Source organism: Quercus lobata, chromosome 4 (assembly GCF_001633185.2).
Source record: "Quercus lobata isolate SW786 chromosome 4, ValleyOak3.0 Primary Assembly, whole genome shotgun sequence".
NCBI lineage: Eukaryota > Viridiplantae > Streptophyta > Magnoliopsida > Fagales > Fagaceae > Quercus > Quercus lobata.
In genome coordinates this window covers 20,318,997-20,343,639 of record NC_044907.1, presented here as the reverse complement: position 1 = coordinate 20,343,639, position 24,643 = coordinate 20,318,997, and the positions used below count along the sequence as shown (strand labels likewise).

Sequence of the window (24,643 nt, the reverse complement as noted above, 5' to 3'; positions counted from 1 at the left end):
TGAAGAAATCTGACAGGAAGTGAAAGACATCTCTTCATTCTTGATTGCAAACTGTAGTTTTTGATCTCTCGATCTCTCTCTCCTTCTCCATTCTCTGCCTCTCTATTTCTCTGTCTCTCTTTTCTCTCGGACTCTCTTTCTCCTTTCTCAGTGTAGCAGTCTTTTTTTTTCTTTTTCTTTTTCTTTTTTTTTCTTTTTTTATTTTTTGTCTTAAGTGGTTAGTTTTCTTTTTATACCAAGAGGGCTCCAAACAGTATTTTAATGCAATGAAAAATTATAATTTATTGCTTTTAAACAGTATCCTAATGTTACCAAACAATATAATGTATCACTTTTTAAAGTTATACGTGTCTGAATTTTAGATAGGCAGTTATCCTATTTGTCAGTACCTCTTTAATTGTAGAAACTCACTTTCTCTCAGTTTCTGCTATTATATATAGTATATGTGTTCATTGACTTTTTATTATCGCATAAGTCCAAAAAAACATCAAATTTAAAAAGTATTAAAAAAAAAAAAAACTAAATTGTTATAGGTCATAGACTAAGAATTTGAATTCACTTACCATCTATATCTATATATATATAATAGCAGAAACTGAGAGAAAATGAGTTCCTAGAATTAAGGAGATAATGACAAATAGGAAAAGTCCCAACTTAAAATTCAGACATGTGTAACTTTAAAAAGTGATACATTATATTGTTTTGACAACGCTATAACACCGTTTAAAAGCGACAAAGTATAATTTTTCGCTACGTTAAAACACTGTTTGGAACCCCTCTTGGTATAAAAGGAAATTAACTGCTTAAGACAGAAAAAAGGAAGATAGCTACACAGAGAAAAAAAGGAGAAAGAGAGACCGAGAGATAGAGAAATAGAGAGGCAGAGAACGCAGAAGGAGAGAGAGATCGAGAGATCAAAAACTGCACGCTCTAAAAACTGAAACCCAAAACACACAATCATCCATTCTTTCCATTTGTTAACACAAACGGCCTAAAGAAAAGATTTTCCCTGCCAATGAAAAAGAAAAAACAGAAGCCAATTGACATATATCCATGGTTTGCAATCAAGAATGAAAAGAAGTCTCTCACTTTCCTGTCAGATTTCTTCATCTAACTGTCCGTTAATTTCTTTCATCAGTGAGTTTTTATCTTCGATTTAAGTTTGTTTATTAATTATGATTAGGTTTTGATATATAGTTTTTGATTTTGGTATTTTAATTAAGTTTTTCTCTTCGCTTTTCAGTTTAACATTCTCATATGCACGCCCTCAAGTTCAACCAGGTACCAATTTCGAATCGATCAAATTCCAGATCTCTTAGATCTACTTTGATTTTTTTTCATTTTTGTCGGATCTAGGGTTTATAATTTTCTCTTTGGATGAATATTTGAGACCTGCTCTTCCGCCCTATTCCGTTTCTTCTCTACAACTCCATACACATAAGGTCAGAATAGCGTGGTTAATTTCCCTCTTTCGGATACTCTCTCTAATGATTTGCCCACTTTTTAACTGTTTGCATGTTCCGTTCCAAACCAACAGACAGAGGAAAAAAGAAAATCCAAAATGTTTGGCTACCTTTTTCCCTAATTTCCCATATAGTTGCTTTGTAGACAAAATAGAAAAAATTATTATTGAAATCCAAGACAATTTGGCCGTGTAATCCATAGAAAGTTTGGTGGTAAATCCCTATTTCTATCTCCTCATAATCATTTTTTCTCTTCTTGGAAGAATATGAAACTTAATCTTAAAATGAACTTTTAGACTCTAATTCTTATAGGGCTCCCAAGTTGGAACCCTTCTATATTTTTCTCTATAATATTGAATGACAATTGCCTTTAAGATTATGTATTTGAAAGTTAGGGGAACTATTATGTACTCCATAATGAATAGTAACTATTTGTGGTGCTTTCTGACAAATTAAGCTTCTAGAGATAGTTGTGTAAAGCTTATTTAATTGCTAAAAAGAGTTTCTTAAATTGCCAAAATGTGTTTTGAAATTGCTTCTCAATATTGCTTCCTTAACATATAAAGGGCTTGATGATTAGTGAATAAAATTGAAATGCATCTTACATGATATTATTATGAATATAGATATTTCAAGTCATTTTGCAGCAACGTATGTGAAATCTAACAGCATCTGATGTCCATAACTAGATTCTATAAGCAGCAAACCATACATCTGATTGGATTTGTGAATGCTAAATATGTGCTCTTTAATGAACAGGAACTAGATTCTCTCGACATTATTAGACTTTTCACTTTTGAGAGGTGCAAACTGGAATTTTGTGTATGGACATGATGCTATAGATTTCTGTTGGGTATCAGTATAGCCAATTCATATTTCATGGGGCTGGAATCTCACCCTTTCAATTGCCAGGTGCTTTATACAAAGGTCTGTTGCTAAAAGCAAAACATGAGGGTTCCAAGTAAAATAATAGTTTTCCTTTAAATTGGTTTGAAGAAATCTCCTCCAACCAATTACATGGCATTTAGATGATGAACCACATGTACTTTAATCACATGACATGTTAAGCCATATTTAATCAAGTAACTTGACTATTAAATTGATCACGTGTGGATGATCAGTTGAATGCCATATGGTGAGTTGGAGGGAAAACTATGTTCCAAGAAAAATCCCTCTTTTGATGGAATCATTGTGTTTTCCTCACAATCACTATGCCTTTCTCATCTGTCACAAATATAATGCTGAACATCTTCATCTAGGCATCAATTGTCCAAAAATGGCTTTATAGCGGTTGTGACAAGTGTTTTAGGACTTAATATGCATGAAGAGTACAAGATGAAGTTATCATCATGCAAGATGAAATTATCAACATGACAAACTCGCTATTCTCACATGAAAATTAGTCTATAGGAAACCATTGGATCAATTTCCTGTAGAAATTTCTTTTTCCTGATTTTTGGCGGCATGAGCTCTTAGTTACCAAGTAGCTAGGAACGCTGAGAATGAATTTTTACAAATTTTTTAATTTGTCACTGAGAATGAATTGTTAGCTCAGTGAATTTGGGTTTGATTTAGAGATGGCTCGGTGTTTTTGAAAGTATATTCATAAAAAAATTGTGGGTCTGTGAATGTGATCTTACATTGGAGATTTTTACTGATTTGGTGGTGGCAGTGGTATTGAACTTGGAATTTTTTTTTTGCATACAGGTTTGCATTAGTGAATTAAACTTATCTTCTAATGAGATTAGATTTTATACTCCAATATTTGTTTCTATGATTGATTACAGACCACAGTTTGATATTTTGGTTTTCTGATTACAGAATATATTCCTTCTTTCATTTATTTATGTGCCCTATATAGGGGCTGTCTTATTGTTTGATTTATTTTTTCACTTGATGTATCAAAATTTTGTAGATGCAACAACCTTTTTTTCGGTCACTAATATTCCAATCTGACTAGATTGTAATAAAGCTTTAGCATTTTTTTAAAAGCATGTTGAGTATGTTACTTTTGAGAAAACTGGTAGTAATAATGCATTTATTTGTTTAATGACAGGCATATATTAATTTTGAAATATCAAAGGGTGTAGTTGAATGGATCAGAGAGCTTGATGAGAGACTTATAGACATATTAAAGCATTTGAAGGTCTGGATAAGCCATAAAAAGTTGGAGGTTACTTTTAACTTTGTGCCTAGATAGAATAAACCACTCAAATTTCTTATATTGGTGTACTGTTTTAAGAGATTTGAGCTTTTATAGGACTTTGAACTTCTGTTAATATTCATGTATTACTTAAGGTTTTTTTTTTGTATGGAAACTTCCATATGGATCTAACATTTCTTTATTGTTATATTCTTTTTTTAATTATGTTTTAATTACTTGAATTTTTTCCTTGAATTAGAAGCATAGAAGTTTGTGAATGTATAAGAAAACTTACTTTGTTCTGTATAACCAAATTTGTAGTCCAACTTGCAATAGATTTTGATTGCAAGGAGATATGGGTACACTTTTTGCAATTTCATATTCTACCCTACTGTTACAACTCCCCATACACTTTCAATAACGCAATGAATCTATGTATAACACAAAATAAGTAAATAAATAAAACAATTGGTGTATTGTTTACCGTAGATTATGATCAAACTTTGTGGTTTATATGCATTTATGATTTTTTATTTATTTAAATTTTATAGTTTCTTATCAAGCTTCTAAGATACATTTACTTTGTGCAGTATATAAGTGTTGGGGTTGAACGGAATCTACAAATGTCTATATTTATTCCTCACAGAAGGGACATGATAGACGGAAGATAAGAAGGGAAAACAATATTTGGTCAATTGGAAAGGAGCAAGAACAAAAAGAACAACTGAGATATAAAATGAGCATTGAGCACATAACCACACAAAAAGCAATGTAAAGGCACATTGGAATTCAAAAGGAAAAAAAGTTAGCTGATGCTGAATCAGCATCTTCAAATGCACTTGGTTGGATTGTTTTAGATTTAGATATTTGAGTTAGATTTGGTTAAATTAGTTTTTGGTATCTGCCTATGGTGTTTGTAATTAGATTTGTAAATGGAGATATGTGTTGGGTGTTTAGTATGTGGTAAAAGTGTATTTAAATATATATTTTTTTTAAATTCTTTTTAATAAATATAAATAAAAAGTTTCCCCCACATAGTGCGGGTTAAAAAGCTAGTTATGCTATAATATATGTACAATATTCTTTAAAACCATCTTACATAAAACATTACAATATTATCTGTACATGACAACTTATTGAATTAAACAAGAAACCATACATATAAACCCATAAATTAAATAAGACTTACTTATTAATAGAAGAAAACCCAGCCCATACCTAACAATTATATAATTACTGAAATACCCTTGACTATAGAATAACTAAATAAATTTAAAAACCTAATTAACTACTGTGGATACCTATTCTTGGGCTTTGCCTGTAACATTAAGCTTCCAAAGGAATTTGCTTTAATTGAAAGCAATTCCAGGGCTACTCTGTTCATGTCCATTCTGTCTATAGGAGATTGTGCTGAACATGCAAGTCCAATCTGAAAGACCGATATCAAGCATTCAGTCTGTCCACTTGTCCAATCACTCCAACTTGAAACCATGTTATCATTTTCTCCTACTTTGTTGAAAATTAAATGGTCCACAATCTCCATCACTCGTCCCGGCAATGCCAACTTAACAAAGTTGTGAAGGTTCAGGTCATCTTTGAATAGTTTATCAGTGGGTCTTCTTCCAGTCAATATCTCCAATAAGAGGATCCCAAAGCTGTACACATCCCCATTAGTTGAAATTTGACTACCCATTCCATACTCTGCAAAAATTTAGAGCACTTTCATACGGGGCATCCCTGTTTTGATTATTGATGCATTCATTATACGTTAATACTTTTACAATTGAGTGAAATCATGATACATTACCTGGAGCAGCATATCCAACAGTTCCCTTAATCCCTGCTGAGCTTAATTGATTAAGAGAAGCTTCCTTCCCAGATTTTGAAAGGAATCTTGCCAAACCAAAATCACTTATATGAGCAATCATATCATCATTGAGAAGAATATTGCTTGGCTTTAGATCACAATGAATAATAGGGGTTTGGCAGTGATGATGAAGATAAAGCAAAGTCGAAGCCACGTCTATAGCAATGTTGATTCTTTGAAGAAGATTTAAACTTCTCAATTGCTTGAGCCCATCTTCAGGATGTAACTGCATCTCCAAGCTTCCATTTGGCATGAACTCATATACTAAAGCTTTAAAATCATTGCCCTTAAAATCAATACTCGAACAAGCGGTCAGAATCTTAACAAGGTTTCGATGTCGGATGTTCCTCAAGGCTTCACATTCGGCAATGAAACTCTTGGAAGCTCCTTGCTTTTGAAGATTGAGTACCTTGACTGCAACATGTGTTTCATCTGGACCAAGTTTTCCTTTATAGACACTACCAAAATTACCTGAACCAATCAAATTCTCCAAAGAGAATCCATCAGTTGCATTGTGTAATTCTTTATAAGAGATCTTTTGGTAGGAGGGTCCAAAGGTGGAAATGGAAAGGCTTTTTTTCTTCGACTTTTTCAACCACGAAAGAGCCATCAAAGAAAACAATGTCAAGCATAAAGCAGCTGCAATGCTTATTGCCAGTATCAATTTAAAAGCAAAATGCTTTTTGTGTTTCTTGGATCTTTGAATGGGGCATGCAGGCAAATGCAACTCTTGGATCCCCCCACAAAGACCAGTGTTGCCTTTGACTACAACTGCACTAGCATTTCTGAAGACCCCTTCTATAGGTACATCTCCCTCAAGATTGTTCGAAGACAGGTTTAAAGTTTGCAACACAGGAAAATTAACCATATAGCTTGGGATTTGGCCAGACAAGTTGTTGTGGGAAAGATCAAGATATTGAATACCTTTTAACTTACTTAGGTTGGGAATGGTTCCTTCAATTGAGTTGCCTTGCATATAAAGTGTTTCTAAGGCCAAACAGTCCCCTAGTTGGGCTGGAACCTCCTTGGAAAATTTGTTGTATGAAACGTCTAGTGCAACAAGAAGTTTCAGGTTTCCAAAATCTGGTGGTAAAAAACCGGTCAAGGAGTTATGAGACACATTAATTTGGACTAGAGGAAGGCCAAAAAGTTGCTCGGGTATGGTGCCATTTAATTTATTATGGCTAAGGCTTACTTCTTGCAGGTGGCTACACCTTCCAAGACTAGTGGGTATGCTCCCTTCTAAGTCGTTATTGAACAAGTAGAGATTTAGTAATTGAGTCATGTTGCCAATGGAAGACGGGATCACCCCAGTCAATTTGTTTTCACCCAAGGACAAAGCATTCAAGTTTGTGAGCTTTCCAATTGAAGATGGAATATTCCCTGTTAACAAGTTAGATTCCAGGTCAAGTTTCGTTAGGCTAACAAGATTTGATATTTGTGTAGGTATGCTCCCACCAATAGAATTGCCATCTAGCCCGAGCCATAATAATTGGATTGAGAGGTTTATTATGGAGTTGGGTAGCTTACCTCCAAGCTGGTTCTCACCGACATCCAGATAGTTTAACTGGCTGCAATTGTTCAAAGAACTCAAAAAACTCAAATCATCAATTGAGTTATTTCCAAGAAGATTATAAGAAGCACCAAACCATTGAAGATTTTGCAAATTACCAAAACTCATAGGTATGGTTCCTGTAAATTGATTACCTAAGAAATCAAGCTCTTGAATGTCTGACACATTGGACAATGAAATTGGAATTGTTCCTGTAAATTGGTTTCCTCCTATATGAAGTATCTGCAGATTTTGAAGAGCAATGCCCAAGTCGGGGTTGAGGTTACCAGTGAAGTCGTTTTCAGTCAAGGCAATATGTGTGAGCAATGATAAATTGTATAGGGAAGGTAGAAACACACCAGAAAGATGATTTTCACCTACAACAAAAGATGTCAAGCTTTTCATTTGGGCTACTGTATTTGGGATTTCTCCCTCCAAATTGTTATATCCAAACAAAAGACTTTGGAGAGAGGACAAGTTCCCCAAAGAAGGTGGGAACCTTCCACTTAGATGATTGTGGCGAAGAATTAGTATCTGAAGTTTTGACAAAAAGCCAAGTTCTGAAGGGATTCCTTGTACTAAATCGTTGTACCCGAGATCAAGATACTGTAGGTTGGAACAGTGAGAAAGATTGACTGGAATTTTCCCTCCCAATATTGGATTATGACTCAAGTTCAAATTTCCAAGCCTAGTCAAGTAACCAACTTCTGAGGGAATTCCACCATGGAAAGAGTTACTTGCAAGGTTAAGGGATCGAAGGAAAGAAAGATTTCCAATGTGGGGTGATATGGTGCCTACCAACTTATTGTTTTTTAGGTCCAAACCGATGACTCTTTGGTGTTTGTTGCCACAAGTGACCCCAGCCCAGTGGCAGAAATGGAAAGAATCATTCCAAGAAGCCAGGACATTAAGAGGGCTATCTATGTGGGACTTGAATTTGAGCAGTGCAAGTTTATCAGTTTCGTTTGAAAGTGTGGTAGCTAAGGAAAATTTTGAGAACGATAAAGAGAGGAACATAAGAAAAATGGCATGGTAGGTTAGTGAGAAGAGTGATTGTGTATTCATAAGCAAATGGTCCATCTGGTAGGAAGAAATTAGCTTCTTCAGAGAGAGATATTGACATAGGCAAGAACTCTCACGCGAATATATAGAGAACAAACTTAACAATTTTCTCAAAATAAATAAATAGATAATATTTCTATTATTACTTTCTATTTACTATTTATTAATTCTATAATTTTTTTTATATAAGAAATTCATTGCTATATAATTTAGAGTTTATAGTTTATGTAAAGTTGTAATTTACAATCTTGTGTTTTGTTAGCTTTAATTCTGTGCCAAATTTGATTGTAATTCTGTTCAATCTTTTATACCCTGTATTTAATGTGGGATTTCATTGTAAGGGTTGTGTATGAGAGAGAGAGTGTGAAGACTCAAGGCAAATTGAAGACTAAAGTGTTTTCGTGGGTAGCTCGCAAGTAAGCATCTCAAGAAATGATGCATGTGCCTTGCGCATGACTGGAATGCGAGAAATAGCATTGACCCCTTATTGTTCACTCGGATTTGCTCTATTTCACACTTAGTATTAAGTTAGAGTAAAATCAATTGAGCTGTAAATCTAATTTGGGAATCTAAATAGCTCTTGTGTTTTCACACAATTTCGAGCTCTCAGTTTATATAATATATAATATTCTTGGGGGCGTTAAGTGGTTATATATCTAAATTTATATTCATTGGAATAGTGAATGAGTTTTGCTCATATTAACTAGTAATTCAGTTTTGGGTGTAACTTGTTTTTGGATATCAACACGTACAAATGAGACTACCATGGATATTTGATGAAAAAGTAAATTTGAGAGCACTATCATAAGCTAAGACTAAAGCATATTGTAGGTTTGGGAGTGAAAATAAGTGTATTTCTAGAGTTTTATTAATTAATTAGATTACCCTTCTTCAATCTTTGATCAAGTCAGTCACATCAAAGATTGTAATACAAATTTTATAATACATCTAATTTGTTTTATTGGACTAAATCCATGTGAATAAGTGAGTCAAGTCAGTCACATCAAAGATTACCCTTCTTCAATCTTTTTTTTTAAGCTCTTAGACGGAACTGAGAAGCTATAGTGATAAAGTTGTTCGTACTTTCTCTCTATGTGGAAAATGCAGAATGTGTAGGACACCATCGGTGGAAAATTGCAAGGAGGAAAGTTCGTGGAAGAGGGATCTTTGATCAAATCAATTGATGTGAAGATTTTCTCTCCTTGTGGAAAATGTAGAACGTGTAGGACACCTTGTCACCCTTGGTGGAAAATTACATTGAGGAAAGTTCGTGGAAGAGGGATCTCTGATCAAATCAATTGACATGAAGTTTTTCTCTCCTTGTGAAAAATGCAGAACATGTAGGATACACTGTCACCCTCAGTGGAAAATTGCATTGAGGAAACTTCGTGGAAGAGGGATTTCTGATCAAATCAATTGATGTGAAGTTTTTCTCTCCTTGTGGAAAATGTAGAACGTGTAGGACACCCTGTCACCCTCGGTGAAAATTTGCATTGAGGAAATTTCGTGAAAGAGGGATCTCTAATCAAATCAATTGACATGAAGTTTGAGACATGGCTATTCAACAAACAATGGCTCAAACAGGACAAGAAAAGTTAAATACAACTTGTAAGTTGTAACAATGTTTATGTACACAGCACCATGAATTGAAAGAAAAAATAATATTGGGGAAATGTATATAAAAATCTTGTAATTTAATTCCTAGGATACGTTAAACTCCAAACTAAGTTTAACTTTTAAATGGGATACTTTAAATTTCATACTTCCACAAATATATATAAATCCAAATTTGGAGTTTTAAGTGTCCTATTTATGAAATATGAAAGTGTGTGGTTTAAAATATGTCCAATTTAAAAATGTGGGGTTTAAGGTGTCCCAAACAAAAAATTATAATTTTTTTTTTTACTTACTTTTCCTTAATATTAGCATTTTCTCCTGAAATATCCATTGGCTTTAATTTCTTAGTAGAATTTCAACTAATAGGGTATGTAGCATTCAAACTATGTCAACAATGAAGTAATGTTGGCATTCATGTATGGTCATTAGTGTCTCTTTGAGCCAATACTCTGACATGCAAATTATAGGTTCATAAAACAAATACCAACTTGTTTGGCTTCGGTGCAAAATATTTGAACCCTACATATTTTGGACACTTCAAGAAATACCACCTTGTTGAGCTCAAAGGTTGGCAATAAAAAATTTATTAACTATTTGAAAAACTTGGGTAGAATTCCCCCCCCCCCCCCCCTCCAAAAAAAAATAATGGACATGTTTGGTGTAGGGATGTTCCATGCACTTTCATATCCAATTGAAACCATGACCCATGACTCAAGTCATGAGTCAACAAAATCTAATTATTTATTATATATTTTATTTAATTAAAATATCAATTTTTATTTTTTATTTTTTCTCTTTTTACACATAACTATTATTCACTTTTTTGGTCCTCAAGAAACGTAAAGAAATAATAAACAATTATCTTGCACAAGCTACTGACTTGTGTATTTGCACAAGCATTTTAGCAATATGTTTAACAATATTACACGTATTTTCACATACTTTTTCACCCACACGTATTTTCTAAAAATACAAAAAATATTACTAGAACACCGTTATCAAATGGCCCCCTTATTTTGCATAAGTAGTTCATGATATGATGTTGGTGATTTTTTGGATTCTTTAGGCTTTATGTTATTTTCTATGAGCTTGTGTGAATGCACTAATTGAACTCATGAATTTATTTATTTATTTTCTATTAAATTGACAATGGGGTGGGGTAATTAAAACACATACCTTTTGCTACAAATAAGAGGAAGTGTAATTTTTTTTTCTTTGTTAAAAGATTGCTTAGAATATCTACTAAATATTAGTTGTTGCATCTGCAACCTCTATGCCCAACTTTCAAGGACATTGTACTTGAAGATATACCACTTAGGCCAATATATTCCATTAGTAAATATCAATTAAGTTACAAAACTTTTATAAAATTTATTAAAGAAAAATGCTACGTACACAATATTTTCACTACAAATCTTTGATGGTTTGTTGTTACTGGTTTTAATTTGAACCCCTACTAAAATTACTTTTTTTTTTTAACACCAATAACAGCTAGTAATAACCTGTCTACTAGAATTTGTTGTGAAAATATTGTGAACATAAATTTATTTTTATAATTTGAAAAGTAATTGGAGGGTAAAAAAACTTACCTGGATATTCAATGGTAAGAGGCTTTCGACAATAATGGACAAGTTTGGTGTGGGTGCTATGAAAGATGTTCCATTCACCTTCATATCCAATTGAAGCCATGACTCAAGACTCAAGCCATGAGTCAACAAATAGCTTCCACGAAGCTGAGGTTCCATTTCATTATTTCCATACAAACTTGAAAATAACTTTTGCATGTAGAGTCATCCCTATTTTTGTTTCTTTGTGAGAAAAATTGATCAATTTCTTATTAAATTTAATGCACTGAGTGATTATCATTCTCATTTGTTATTATTATAATTACTATTAAATAAATCAATAAGAAAGAGAGCCTGATTGGCCCAGTCACTATTCTTTTTCAGTCTTAAAAACTATCAGCCTTACAAAATCAACCCATCCAACTTATAAAAGTAGCCCATGAAGAATAAAATTATTTCATGTAATTCCATAATTTTTACATATTAAGAATGAAATTTGTGACACTTTACTGATTGCACCATTGATTTGCATCTTTTAATAGACTAGTGTATTTCAATGTATTGAAAAATTGGTTTTATGATTTTTTTTTTCATACTTTGGTCTCCTATTCACATTAGTTCATGAAAAAATTTCTATCTATTTTAACCCAAAAAAAAAAAAAAACCTACTTTTTTTAAAAAAATTCACTTTTTGAAAACACCTCACACCAAATTATCTACTTTTTTTTTGGAAGGACCAAATTATCTACTTTACACTATATTTCTTTAAAATATTAATTTTTCTTGATTTTTTTGTTGTTGTTTCCCTTTCTTCACAAATAACAACCACCATCCACTTTCTTCCTTCATCATTGGCATATGTAAATAAAGAATAAAAAAACTAAATACAACATGAATAATGCTAGTGTAAATTTACATGGATATTGTAGAAACTATATATTTTTACACAATTTTGCATAGTCTGATGTGAGTGAATTTTGGGCTTGGTTGGCTAAAATGTGATAAATTTTCTATTATACAAGCACTAATGCGAGTGCTTTGAGACTCTAAATCCTGGTTCCATCCCTACATGAGAGTGACGCATGTCATCTTACTATTGTTGGTTCAGCAAAGTTTGTATCCAAATTTTGTCCTATGACTAAAAATATATGTGGATGATTTTATTAATCATCATGTAGTGCGTTGAAAGAATTTTCCTTCAAACTAATTGAAGGTAAACTTTTTTCTTTATTATTTTGGGTGTTATATGCCTTTTGGAGATAAAATATGTTTTGATGTTGTTGCATGAGACTTTATCTATTGTCTTGAGATTTTTTGTATACTTGTAGAACCATTACAAACTCATGCGATGTGTGAGAATATATAATTATTTTGTGATATAGTATAATTTCTAATTTGTTCTCTAAAATTTGTTGAAGAAAATTTGTTCTCTCTAAAAATAAAACAATTTCTATAGGTATTTTCCATTGCTCTATTTATACAAATATAAAATTATTTTATATTTGGGTGTGTTTGATTTCTTTTTTAAAGGTGGTCCATATTATTTTAACTACTACTATAGTGCATATCATTTTCCTAATTTTTTTTTTTTTTTTTTTTTTTTTTTTTTTTTTTTGTAGATCTAAACTTTCTAAGTTTCAAATATATTATAAAAATTTCTTCTTCTTCTCTTAAAGAGATTATCATGATAATCAAAACTCACCACAAAATTATAATATTATCTTAATAAAAATTAAAATTAAACTAAAGGAATTAAAGATAGACAATATAATAATTTATTACTCAAAAAATTTATAGGTACATTTAAATATATAACCATGTATATTTTATTTGAATATAAACTTCAACCTCCACTTTCAAAATAAATAAACATTAATCCAAACTAAAATCAACATAAATAATAAGAGGGAAAGAGGGGAGTTGTGATGGAGACTTAAAAAATACAATACTAAAACGTATCAACGCAAAGTAGAATTATAAATAATAAATAAATAAAATTTCATCAACTTGAGGGTTAAGTCTATCGTTAGGAAAATGCGGTATGCATATATTATGATAAACATACAAACAAGTTTAATTCGGTATCTTTCAATAAAAGTGCGTTTCAAAAATTCAGCATAAAAATATGGAAACAGAAAAATAAATAATTTGTGTGTCATGCAGGTGTTAAACGTTTATTTTTAAAAGGTTATGTAAAAAATACAAAAATATTTATCATATAAATACAATATATATATATACTCAGTTACTCACAATTATTATTGGGGTGTACTAGCGAGGGGTTGAAGCATGGCAATAGGTTGTGGTAGCTTTTGTGTTTAACTTTTTGTGAGTTTCACAATTTAATAAAAAGTAATGCTAAAGACATAAACAATTTTACAACATTTTTACAAACCATTAATGTGAGACTATGATATGATAAATTCTTATGGGTTTTCATCTGGGCCCGCCTTTAATACATATTTTTACTTACTAATAATCACTGATCATACCAGTAGTTTGTAAAAAGATTTATAAAATAGTATGTGGCATTAGTATTTTTCTTTAATAAAATAAAGAATAATTTTCACAATAATTTGATAATAAAAAATAAGTGTCAAGTTGTTAATAGTAGGTAAAAAAATAATATAAGTTATGAACTCTAAATGGAAATGAGTAATAATTTACTGCATAGACTTTGTTGTAAAAATATTGTTTATTGTAGCACTGTTTTAAAATAATATTAAAAAGTTAAAATTGATTCTTTGTGTTTGACTTTGAGGGCATTACGTTTCATTTAAGATGATTTCAATCTTTTATATGTGTAGCTTCTCACTTTCGAGTGTGTTTAGATACCGCTTATTTTGCTGAGATTGAAAAATTATTATTGAAAATACTATAAATAAAGGTAAAAGTTAGTTAAAATAGTATAGTGAGACTCATAAATAGTATCAAAAAATGCAGTGAGGCCTATAAATAATAGTAATAATTTTAATTTTTCATTTCAATCTTGGACAGCAATATGTTTGCGTTAATTTTTTTTAACTTATATATATATTCATATTTTACAGACCCTTTTTAACGTTTTTCAACCAACACGCGAAGTATACTTTTCATACAAGAAGTTTAAGTGTAAGACATGCTTATATACTAAGAAACAATAAAAAATTCAGCAAAAGAAACAAAAAAATTGTGAAAGAGTGCTCAATTTTTTTTTTTTAAGCTCAAGGACAGAAGTCACAGAATTAAGAAGCTACAGTGATAAAGATGTTTGCACATGAATGCACGTTGTCAAAAAAGAAAAAAGATTCCCACCTTCTCTCTCTGTGGAAATTGCAAAACGCGTAGGACACCCTTGGTGGAAAATTGCAATAAGGAAAACTCCAACCACGTAACATTAAGTCATGACTCATGAGTCAACTCACACTCTATAGTCATGAATCAACTGACACTTTATAGCCACTATATTATTATTATTATTATTATATACTAAGAAACAATAAAAAATTCAACAAAAGAAACAAAAAAATTGTGAAAGAGTACTCAATTTTTTTTTTTTTTAAGCTCAAGGACAGAAGTCACAGAATTAAGAAGTTACAGTGATAAAGATGTTTGGAGGTATTGTGCATAACATCATCCATCAGCCATTCAAAATAGTAAGTTAGGAACGTTTTCAAAGAATTAAGAAAACTAACATCTCGAGTTTTAGAAACTCGAGATCCATATTATAACTCGAGTCCAAAAGACTCGCTTTACGAATGTGAAAATGCCACATAGATCTCGAGTCTTTAAAACTCGATTGCCATGCAAAAAAATTTCACCTATAGTGGTGTTTTTAAGCCTTACAGTGACGTTTTAAAACCCTATAGCGGCGTTTTCCTGCAAAAAAAATTTTTTGTAAGTACAGGTTTGGGGTCTTATAGTGGCGTTTTTAAGCCCTATAGTGACGTTTTATAGACCTATAGTGGCGTTTTCACTCAATAATGGAAATCTAGTTTTTAAAACTCGATTTTCAGCCTGATTTTTTTTCCAAATTTAACTTAATCCACTTACAAATCGAGACTTAAAAACTCGAGTTTTATCTTGGAACTCGAGTTTTAGACACTCGAGATGCTAGTTTCCAATATTGTTTTGAAACGTGACAATTAACTAAATTTTTTAATATTTATTGTTATTTAGAAAAAAAATTCAAGATGTTTGCACATGAATGCACGTTGTCAAAAAAGAAAAAAGATTCCCACCTTCTCTCTTTGTGGAAATTGCAGAAAATTGCAAAACGCGTAGGACACCCTCGGTGGAAAATTGCAATAAGGAAAATTCCAACCACGTAACATTAAGTCATGACTCATGAGTCAACTCACACTCTATAGTCATGAATCAACTGACACTTTATAGCCACTATATTATTATTATTATATACTAAGAAAAAATAAAAAAAATTCAGATGTTTGCACATGAATGCACGTTGTCAAAAAAGAAAAAAGATTTCCACCTTCTCTCTTTGTGGAAATTGCAGAAAATTGCAAAACGCGTAGGACACCCTCGGTGGAAAATTGCAATAAGGAAAATTCCAACCACGTAACATTAAGTCATGACTCATGAGTCAACTCACACTCTATAGTCATGAATCAACTGACACTTTATAGCCACTATATTATTATTATTATATACTAAGAAAAAATAAAAAAAATTCAACAAAAGAAACAAAAAAATTTTAAAAGAGTACTCAATTTTTTTTTTTTTAAGCTCAAGGACAGAAGTCACAGAATTAAGAAGTTACAGTGATAAAGATGTTTGCACATGAATGCACGTTGTCAAAAAAGAAAAAAGATTTCCACCTTCTCTCTTTGTGGAAATTGCAGAAAATTGCAAAACGCGTAGGACACCCTCGGTGGAAAATTGCAATAAGGAAAATTCCAACCACGTAACATTAAGTCATGACTCATGAGTCAACTCACACTCTATAGTCATGAATCAACTGACACTTTATAGCCACTATATTATTATTATTATATACTAAGAAAAAATAAAAAAAAAATTCAACAAAAGAAACAAAAAAATTTTAAAAGAGTACTCTTTTTTTTTTTTCTTTTTTCTTTTTTAAGCTCAAGGACAGAAGTCACAGAATTAAGAAGCTACAGTGGTAAAGATGTTTGCACATGAATGCACGTTGTCAAAAAAGAAAAAAGATTCTCACCTTCTCTCTTTGTGGAAATTGCAGAAAATTGCAAAACACGTAGGACACCCTCGATGGAAAATTGCAATAAGGAAAATTCCAACCACGTAACATTAAGTCATGACTCATGGGTCGACTCACACTCTCTAGTCATGAATCAACTGACACTTTATAACCACTCTATTATTATTATTATAAAAAAAATAAAAAGGAGTCACTAACTTTTGAATAGAATATATATATTATGAAAAGGAGCCACTATTAGCCATCCTTTCTTATTTCATATTGTAGTGAGCACTATTTCTCTTTTTCCCTATCAATTCCATATTTCTAGTTTGATTTTTTCTCTCTAAGATTCAATTCTAGCACACTTGTTGTAAATCATCATTCTTTCGTCAATTTCCCAATCAAACATACGTACTCAAAACCTTTATGTTGGGAAATTTAGAACCCGTTTGATAGAATTAACAAGTTTTAAACTCAAGTTATTAATTAAATTTATTGTGAATAAACCTTGTTAAATCAAACTAACATCGATATCATGCACAATGGAAAATTAAATAAAACAAGATATGATGACCTAGGAAAACCAATAAAACAAACTATTTTCACAGTAAAAAACCTGGGGGGAAACCTTCCCGAAAAGCAATCCACTATAATAAAGAAAAGTTTCAGATCTAGTACAAAACTTTTGTCCCTAGACTCTACAATCCCTGTAAATGAACTTACAATAGAAACCTTTTACTGCTTCAGAACCTTTGAACTCTTCAATATACGAACGCCACCATTTTTGCACCGATCCCAGTACATGACTAACCAATGATGCATGACTCTCAGTACGTGACTAACTCACCAACTTGAAGAAGATGTTGGCTGCAAAATTCTTCACTTCATCGACAATGAAGATCAAGAAGCACTTGGTTTCAAACCCTAAGGCATAAAGATGCAATAGTTTCTTTCAAAGAGAATAAGGCATCAGTTACCTTTTGCATGTGTTCTCCTTGTATTCTCCTGTGTCGGCCTTTAATGTTTAGGGTTGTAAGAAAAGAAACCCTACACAAATACATAAGCATGGACCCAAAATCAGATCTGAAAATTTTGATTTCGTAATTCTCGATAGATAATATCTGTCAAGCAGTTGTCGAGACCTCGATAGATAGTATCTGTCGAGCAGCTGTCGAAACCTCAATAGATAGCTATCTATCAGGAATCTGTCCAGCTTTAATGAACAGCTCTTCTTCACTTGTTTCTTGGACAGATTTGTATGACTTCAATACTAGACTTAAACTCTAGTTCTTTAAAGTATTAAACACATCCTAGATCTTCCCAATTACAAATAAAGTGCATTATTCAAAGGATTAGCCAATTCTAATTTGACATATATTCCTAACATCAAATCACATATGTCCTAACAATCTCCCCCTTTGATAATCCATGACAAAATCACAACAAACAAATGAACATATGAGATAAATCATAAATCGCTCAACTCATAATCACTTGTTGAATACAATAAAATCTATTCTAACACAAACTCTTGAAAAACTTTGCAAGAAAAGAGTTCATGGCAAGAAAGACTTTGACAACCTGTAATTCTAAAACACTTTAAACAAAACTCATCACGGCATCTTAGTGTGAAACAAAAATAAAAGATTGCATACAACAAATAAGAAGCATGTGTATAAAGAGAGAAAAGAAATAACACATGGAGAGATAAGTGAAGAAGACATACATCATATATATATATATATATATATATCAAAGATAAGTACCATGTATGTAAAAATGGTCATAAGACTGGTGTACAAGAAGAAGGAGGTAAGCACTCCCCCTAACAAGATGAAACATATCTCCCTTTTACAAGGGCACGTATTTCTCCCCCTAACATGTAGGATCTTAAAAAGAAATCACATTTTCTTCACAATTTCTCCCCCTTTTTCTCATGATTGACAAAGGGTACAAGAATCTAGAGAGCTTCACCCGAGAAACATAAAGATGATCAAGGGGGCACAAGGAATCCATATAAATGCATGAATGTAATGAAACAGGATGCTATGAATGACAATATATAAGAAAGATGCAAAACATGTGAAAAACAATGCATGCAAGAGGATCTCAACAAATCGAGAAGCTGTCGAACAGCTATCGAGCAAAAGCCAACCTCGATGGATCGAACAACTATCGATTAGACAGAAAGTTTCTTGATGGATCAAGATTGCGTTAAATTCTATTGAGACAAGAAGAATGAGGGGCTCATTAGATAGCAATCTATCGAGAGGTGTCAAGAAGCTATCGAGATGTGCAAAAACAGTTTTTCAAAGAAGAGAAAAACACAGATATGAATGCAATAAAAAATGTCCTCTAAAAAAATCCTATTTCTGATGGCAAAATAATGCCCTCTCAAATACTTGGTAAAATGTGAAACATTTGTGATCAACAAGAAAAGCTGTCGCAATTATGTGTCGTAATCGTCACAAATGCTAATAATTTGGAGGGAGATTTTCCCTCTATATTATTTACGAGGGACAATTAAAAATCTCTCATAAAAAGTGTATTATTTGTGACAGTTAAAAAAATGCCGTCACTAATATTAAATTATTTGCGAGGGCCAAGATCGACCTTCACAAATAATCATTAAAATGCCAAAAATTTTGGAGGAAAATATTCCCACCAAATTATTTCCGAGGGACAATAAAAATCCCTTGCAAAAAGTTTATTTTTTGTGTGAGCTAAAAATATAGCTTCACTAATACAAAATTATTTGCGAGGGCCACGATTGGCCATCATAAATAATAATTAAAATATTAATTTTCTTTAGAGATAAAAGTTATTCTAAAATTCAAAGAATATAATGATTGGTAAAACATAGAGTGATAGGAAATTTGTATTCAAACTTATGCCTATTAAAATTCATAATATCTTGTTTTTCATCTCTGATTTTCAATTAGGCCACCAACTTATAGTTGGTTTGCTAAAATTCTTTGAAACCTTTGGACTCAGCTTGACTTTGAACTTCATAATTCTAATTTATCCATCATTTTCTATCTGTGTAATTAACCACTACAAGAACTACATGATCACTTCTTTGGAAAGTTGCATGAACTAGACTATAGTAAAAATGTTATTTACATATCCACAACACATATAGCAACCAGTGAATATTGCCAATCACTCATAGTACTGGGAAATAAGATGAACACAAAAAAAAAAAAAAAAAAAAAAAAAAGCTCAGTTTTAAAATCAGTGCAAGGCAATTAAGTGGTGAGAATTGCAGGTAGTAATTCAGACTTGGATCCAAGAACTTTAGCCTTTGTTTCTGGGAAGAATTCTATCCCAAGTAGCTCTTTGACCTCTCCTTTTTCAGTGATATGAATGGGATAACTAAGCAAATGGCCTAGCAAGTCATGGTCCAGTGCCTCACTAGAGTAGAGGTCCCAATACTTTCTGGCAATTTGGTTCACTCTTTGGACACATTCCACACTTTCTGGATGGAGAAAGGAGTTATCTAGCATGCCTAAGTGCTCGTACCACAATGCCATCCGGAAGCCATGGATTTGTCCCCTGGCTGGCTGCCTAGTGGATAGGTGGAATGTTTGATAGGCTCCCATGGCAATCTCTGTATCCCGGGAACCATCCATTGGCCCCTGATTGATGTTGGTAGATCCAATGATAATGTATTCATCGTCAACAGCAAAATGCAGACATCATCCAATCTTAGTTATTGTCTGTCATATACTCATATTTAATCAACTAAATGCCTTAAAAAACTGCATGAGCTCACACAAAACAGAAGCACGTTCAATTTTCACAAGAACAAATTCCAGTTTATTATGTACAGTCAGTATGTGGATGTCTTGATAAAGTTTTTAGTTGAAATTTATATGGTTTTGGGATACCCTCTCACTCTCTTTTTCAGTTGACATTTTTATGTGGTCTTGGGATGTGCTCTCACTCTCTTTATTCTGGATAAAGCTACTACAATGCTGCAAATCATATTTTATTAAGGAATAATGTTATTCAAAATTCTATCCATCAAATAAGAATGACATTTTTTTTTTGGGGGGGGGGGGGGGGCAGGGGGGTATCTTGAATTAGTAATATGATGATTGATGTAAAATGTGTCATTTAATAGCACAACACTAACAACTAGAATGCATATTAATATGCATTGAAATTTTCACTGACATACTTCAATATGAAATCAAATGCCTTAGGTTAAAGAATTCAAGATTTTCAAACAGAAAACACAAAAGGTGGTACTTAAACTTATCAAGAAAATTTTATGAACCAATTTACCTATTATCATCTTAGCATGAACATAGTTCATGAACCACCTGGCTTCTTGAGCTCTACTATAATCTGTCATGTTCGGGCTTCTCTGAAAGTTCATATTCTCCACTTTTCCTCATCTCTCGATTGCCAAGGCAAAAGAATGTCAAATAGTCCTTTGGGTTTGCCTTAAGCCCGTTAGTTTGGAGGGCCTGCATTATGTCTTTGTACATCATCTCCATTGTCCTATTTTGCCAATTCAATATTGCTTGCACAGATGCACTTTCTGGGATACCCTCTGGCCACAGTGGAATGACAACTTGTCATTACCTTATATTAATTACAATACTATTTTTACTAATATTATACTTACTCTAACCTCCATGTATTCCAGAATTTTGATCAAGCTCAAATATGCATTTTAAATTGTGTCCATGACTCCATCGTCCTTGCCTCCCTGGTCGAAAGTGCATGTCTGAAACAAAATAGACATATAAGCATGAAGGGGACACATTCATAAAGCTAGCAATAGTATCTCTTTCAAGCTAGGTAGTCTCTCACATATAGGAAATGCATCCTTTAACAGCTCCATTAACATACTAAAGGACTTGTTGCTCCATGATGATACACACTTTATGTGCAATAACTTGACTATGAAGGACAAGCTTGAATACTTTTCACAATTTGGATACAAAGGCTGTTTAACCTCTTCCAACAATCTATAAAATTTCTTTGCATCTCCATTTGACTCTTGTAGTTCATTTCCACTTGATTCCCTGCCACACACTACTTGTGAATAAGCATCCTTGATCATATCAAACATATCACCATATAGCATACCATCATCATCATCACCTTCCACTTCACTATCACCTTCCTCTTCACTATTACCTTCCCCACGAAGGTACCAAGTAGTATAATCTCTCCTTATACCCCTAAATAAAAGATGATAATAGACCTCATCCCAAGTCCTATGATACCTGTTGCTACAATCAATACACGGAAAATTGATTTTCATATCTCCATCTATTGAATGTTTAAATGCATACTCAAGAAAGTTTTCAACTCCATTAATATACTCAATGCACAATCTGGTAGAAAGATGCATCCAAGATTTATCAACCGACATTTTATCTACACCATTTAAAGCATTGTATTAATTATAACTAAAATTGATGGTGCAGATAGTAAATCTTCACAAGTTAGTTTTAAACAAACAAGAGCTAAGTTTCATACTGGATTGGAATAAAAACCACACTCTTTACTGCTTCTTCAACAAAGCTTCTGCAAACAATATCAAGGCCTGCAAATTGCAAAGAAAATCAATGCTTATTCTTTAGCCATCTTGTAAGAAGCAACACCAAACCTTTTACATTTAAAAAAAAAAAAAAAGTACAAGTGTGAAGATTGGAACATAGTACAAGTTTGAAGTTGGCCCTAATGAGGAAAAAACTATGATCCCAAATTAAGATGGATTCTTAAAGGGGTACTTGACCGTAAATTCATCATTCTATAATGAACCTTATATCCCTCGTACTAGGATGGCTTGCATGCCATGTATAAAGTAAAACTTAAATAAAAACACAAATAATTGAACTGAGATTGTCACATTTCTCAAAGAATACTTTACAGTAAGATGTTGGAGCCAAGTGAGAAAGATAAGGAGTTTTGTGAAGATAAACTATCAGGAAGTTTATTCACTCTTAATGGTTTAAATCAATAAATGCAGTGTCTGTCCCTAAAGTTAAGAGTCTGCAGAAGAAACTATTAGAATTCGTGAATTTTCTCATCCAAAATATTTTCCTGTAAAATCTGTTCAGGTTCTAAATGAGGATCATTTGGGTTATATTACTAAGATATAACTTAATTATAGATTTATTCGCAGAATTGTGTTAGCACCATGTTAATCTGACATTCTCTACTGTGATTGAATCTTGCTTATAGATGGAAAGGAACTGAAGGAAATCAAAATTGGGAGCAAGGGAAAAGATAAACTTTATAGAGATGAAATGTGCAGGACTGCCAATCTCATAGAGGAAAAAGGTAAACATTTTGCTTGGCAGATTTTTAGGTAGCATTTGTCGTTTTTATTGCTAAAGGCTGACAGCTTGCGACTCCTATGGACTGCTGGTTTATATGGAAAAATGAGAAAATATAACCAAATAAATTTAGATCACAGCAATTATAGAAGAACCTAATTAGGCTTTGATTTCACCATCTATTTATTACTTTGGAAGACATTTGAAGTTCAAGCATCAAAGCACCATAAGATTTGCATATACTAGGTTCATCTTCACGGCTCAAAGAATAATAAAGTACATGGCCTTTGGAGCTATGCAGTTATAATAAGTTTTGGAAACAAAGCCAAATTCCTTACCATATGATATATACATCTTAAAATCTCCAATTTTTAGAAAGGGTTGCATTGACGGGGTAGAGAACAAAATAATACCACTTTAAACAGGCTTAGAGACAGAAACTTACCCCAAAAGACTGAACTTCTAATGGAACCGTTGATTTGAGAACTCCCACTTCTAAGAAACCCGCCAACAGTAACTTGCGCTCAAGAGCAGAGGTTATCTGTAAGAAAATCCTATTAAAATCTATCCCTTCAAACTAATTTCATATAATCACAAAACCTCAAACTAATTACCTTATCTATTTCTCCAACAGTAGACTGAGGATTCTTATGAACTAGAATTGTCCCACCGGGCAACCATACTCTTAAGATTTCCTCAAACAACAGGTCAGTGGGAAATTCAACTGATCTACAGATACAAATAACAGTCGAAAGAGGAAGACTCCACAGGTCTTGTTAGTAGGGGCTTGTAAAACCAAGCTATTTATAATCTGAAAAGACTGAAATTATACAATAAAAGGCAAGAAGACTTCCCAAAAAAGAAGAAGCATAAGAAACAGCTATAAATAATCATCATGATCCAAAATTTTCTATAATTAAATTAAGAGGAAAAGAAATAAGGAATAAAATAATTACTGGTTAAGTTTGTGAAAATAAAAGTGTTTATATATATATATATATATAAGTTGCTCAATCCAAATATGGTCTTGAATTTCAAAATTATTGTTGGAAAAATAATATTCTATGCTCCCCTCTTTATCAACATCTACAAGTATGAACATGTAAACATACAGCACATCAGCATCTCAATCCTTTGTTCAAAAATTCGCATCCAAAGGCTTTTAATACTTGATCATGTGGATGGCTCATTATAGACACATCAAAATTGTAAGAGGGAATGTGAAATGAGTCATGAAAAATGGAGCATGCAATTGAAAATAGTTTTGACTACAAACTTTGAACGGATCAAGTCATTGAAATTATCTCAGACTTTAATACAATCAGATTGTGTGTGTGTGTGTGTGTGTGTGTGTGTGTGTGTGTGTATAAGTCACTAATTAAGGAACTATCTAACATGCAATTTTAAGGAAAGCTCATAAAAAGTACCTAATTAAGGAACTGTCTTTTAGCAAAGAGACAGATTCACAAATCATAAATTTACAAAAGAAGGGGAAAAAAAAAATGCAAACTCATGAAATTATTCAAGGAAAAAAGTCAAAAAGAGCATTATTTCTAAGTTAGCAAATTACATCTTTACAAAAGTCGACAAGATGGTAACGACAAAAATGCTCTTATCATATCCACCACTTAATTAGTTGAAGCATGCAGTCACAATGATCATATTGATTCATGCCCCTCTAACTAAAAGGGTCTATTTAATCCAACACCTTATTCTATCTTCCATATAAACAAAGAAGCACAATCTAGATCTATAACACATAAATGTTATGAAAATCCTACCTTTTATCAAACACATGCAACAAAGCAGCATAAAAAGAACAGAATAATTGCATTAAACAGTTACAAGATTGAAGATACACAATGTAAATCACAGAACAGAATAATTGCATAAAACAGTTACAAGATTGAA

General features: G+C 32.4%; 2 protein-coding genes and 2 long non-coding RNA genes across 7 annotated transcripts; 1 reads left to right on the top strand and 3 right to left on the bottom strand.

Annotated features, from left to right (window-relative positions):
- The first annotated feature begins 777 nt into the window (after nt 1–777).
- Nucleotides 778–4,566, top strand: LOC115986281. Of its 4 annotated transcripts, none has more exons than XR_004090614.1 (3): nt 778–1,137; nt 1,244–1,281; nt 4,197–4,566. It is a non-coding gene; the product is annotated as an uncharacterized LOC115986281 (long non-coding RNA). The 4 variants fall into 4 exon arrangements; XR_004090613.1 differs by lacking the exon at nt 4,197–4,566 and adding an exon at nt 3,520–3,843; XR_004090615.1 differs by lacking the exon at nt 4,197–4,566 and adding an exon at nt 2,223–2,294.
- A 328-nt stretch (nt 4,567–4,894) lies between these two features.
- Nucleotides 4,895–8,105, bottom strand: LOC115984793 (putative receptor-like protein kinase At3g47110). The gene is made up of 2 exons (XM_031107798.1): nt 5,414–8,105; nt 4,895–5,307 (listed from the first exon to the last, which is right to left on the bottom strand). The coding sequence occupies exons 1-2, from the start codon at nt 8,103–8,105 to the stop codon at nt 4,895–4,897; spliced, it is 3,105 nt and encodes a 1,034-aa protein (XP_030963658.1).
- Nucleotides 8,106–19,678: 11,573 nt separating this feature from the next.
- LOC115984791 (phospholipase D alpha 1-like) lies at nt 19,679–20,062 on the bottom strand. The gene has a single exon (XM_031107797.1). It carries the CDS (start codon nt 20,060–20,062, stop codon nt 19,679–19,681), a length of 384 nt encoding a protein of 127 aa, XP_030963657.1.
- Nucleotides 20,063–21,890: 1,828 nt separating this feature from the next.
- On the bottom strand, nt 21,891–23,403 carry LOC115987506. The gene is made up of 3 exons (XR_004091109.1): nt 23,347–23,403; nt 23,178–23,273; nt 21,891–21,996 (listed from the first exon to the last, which is right to left on the bottom strand). It is a non-coding gene; the product is annotated as an uncharacterized LOC115987506 (long non-coding RNA).
- Nucleotides 23,404–24,643: the final 1,240 nt, after the last annotated feature.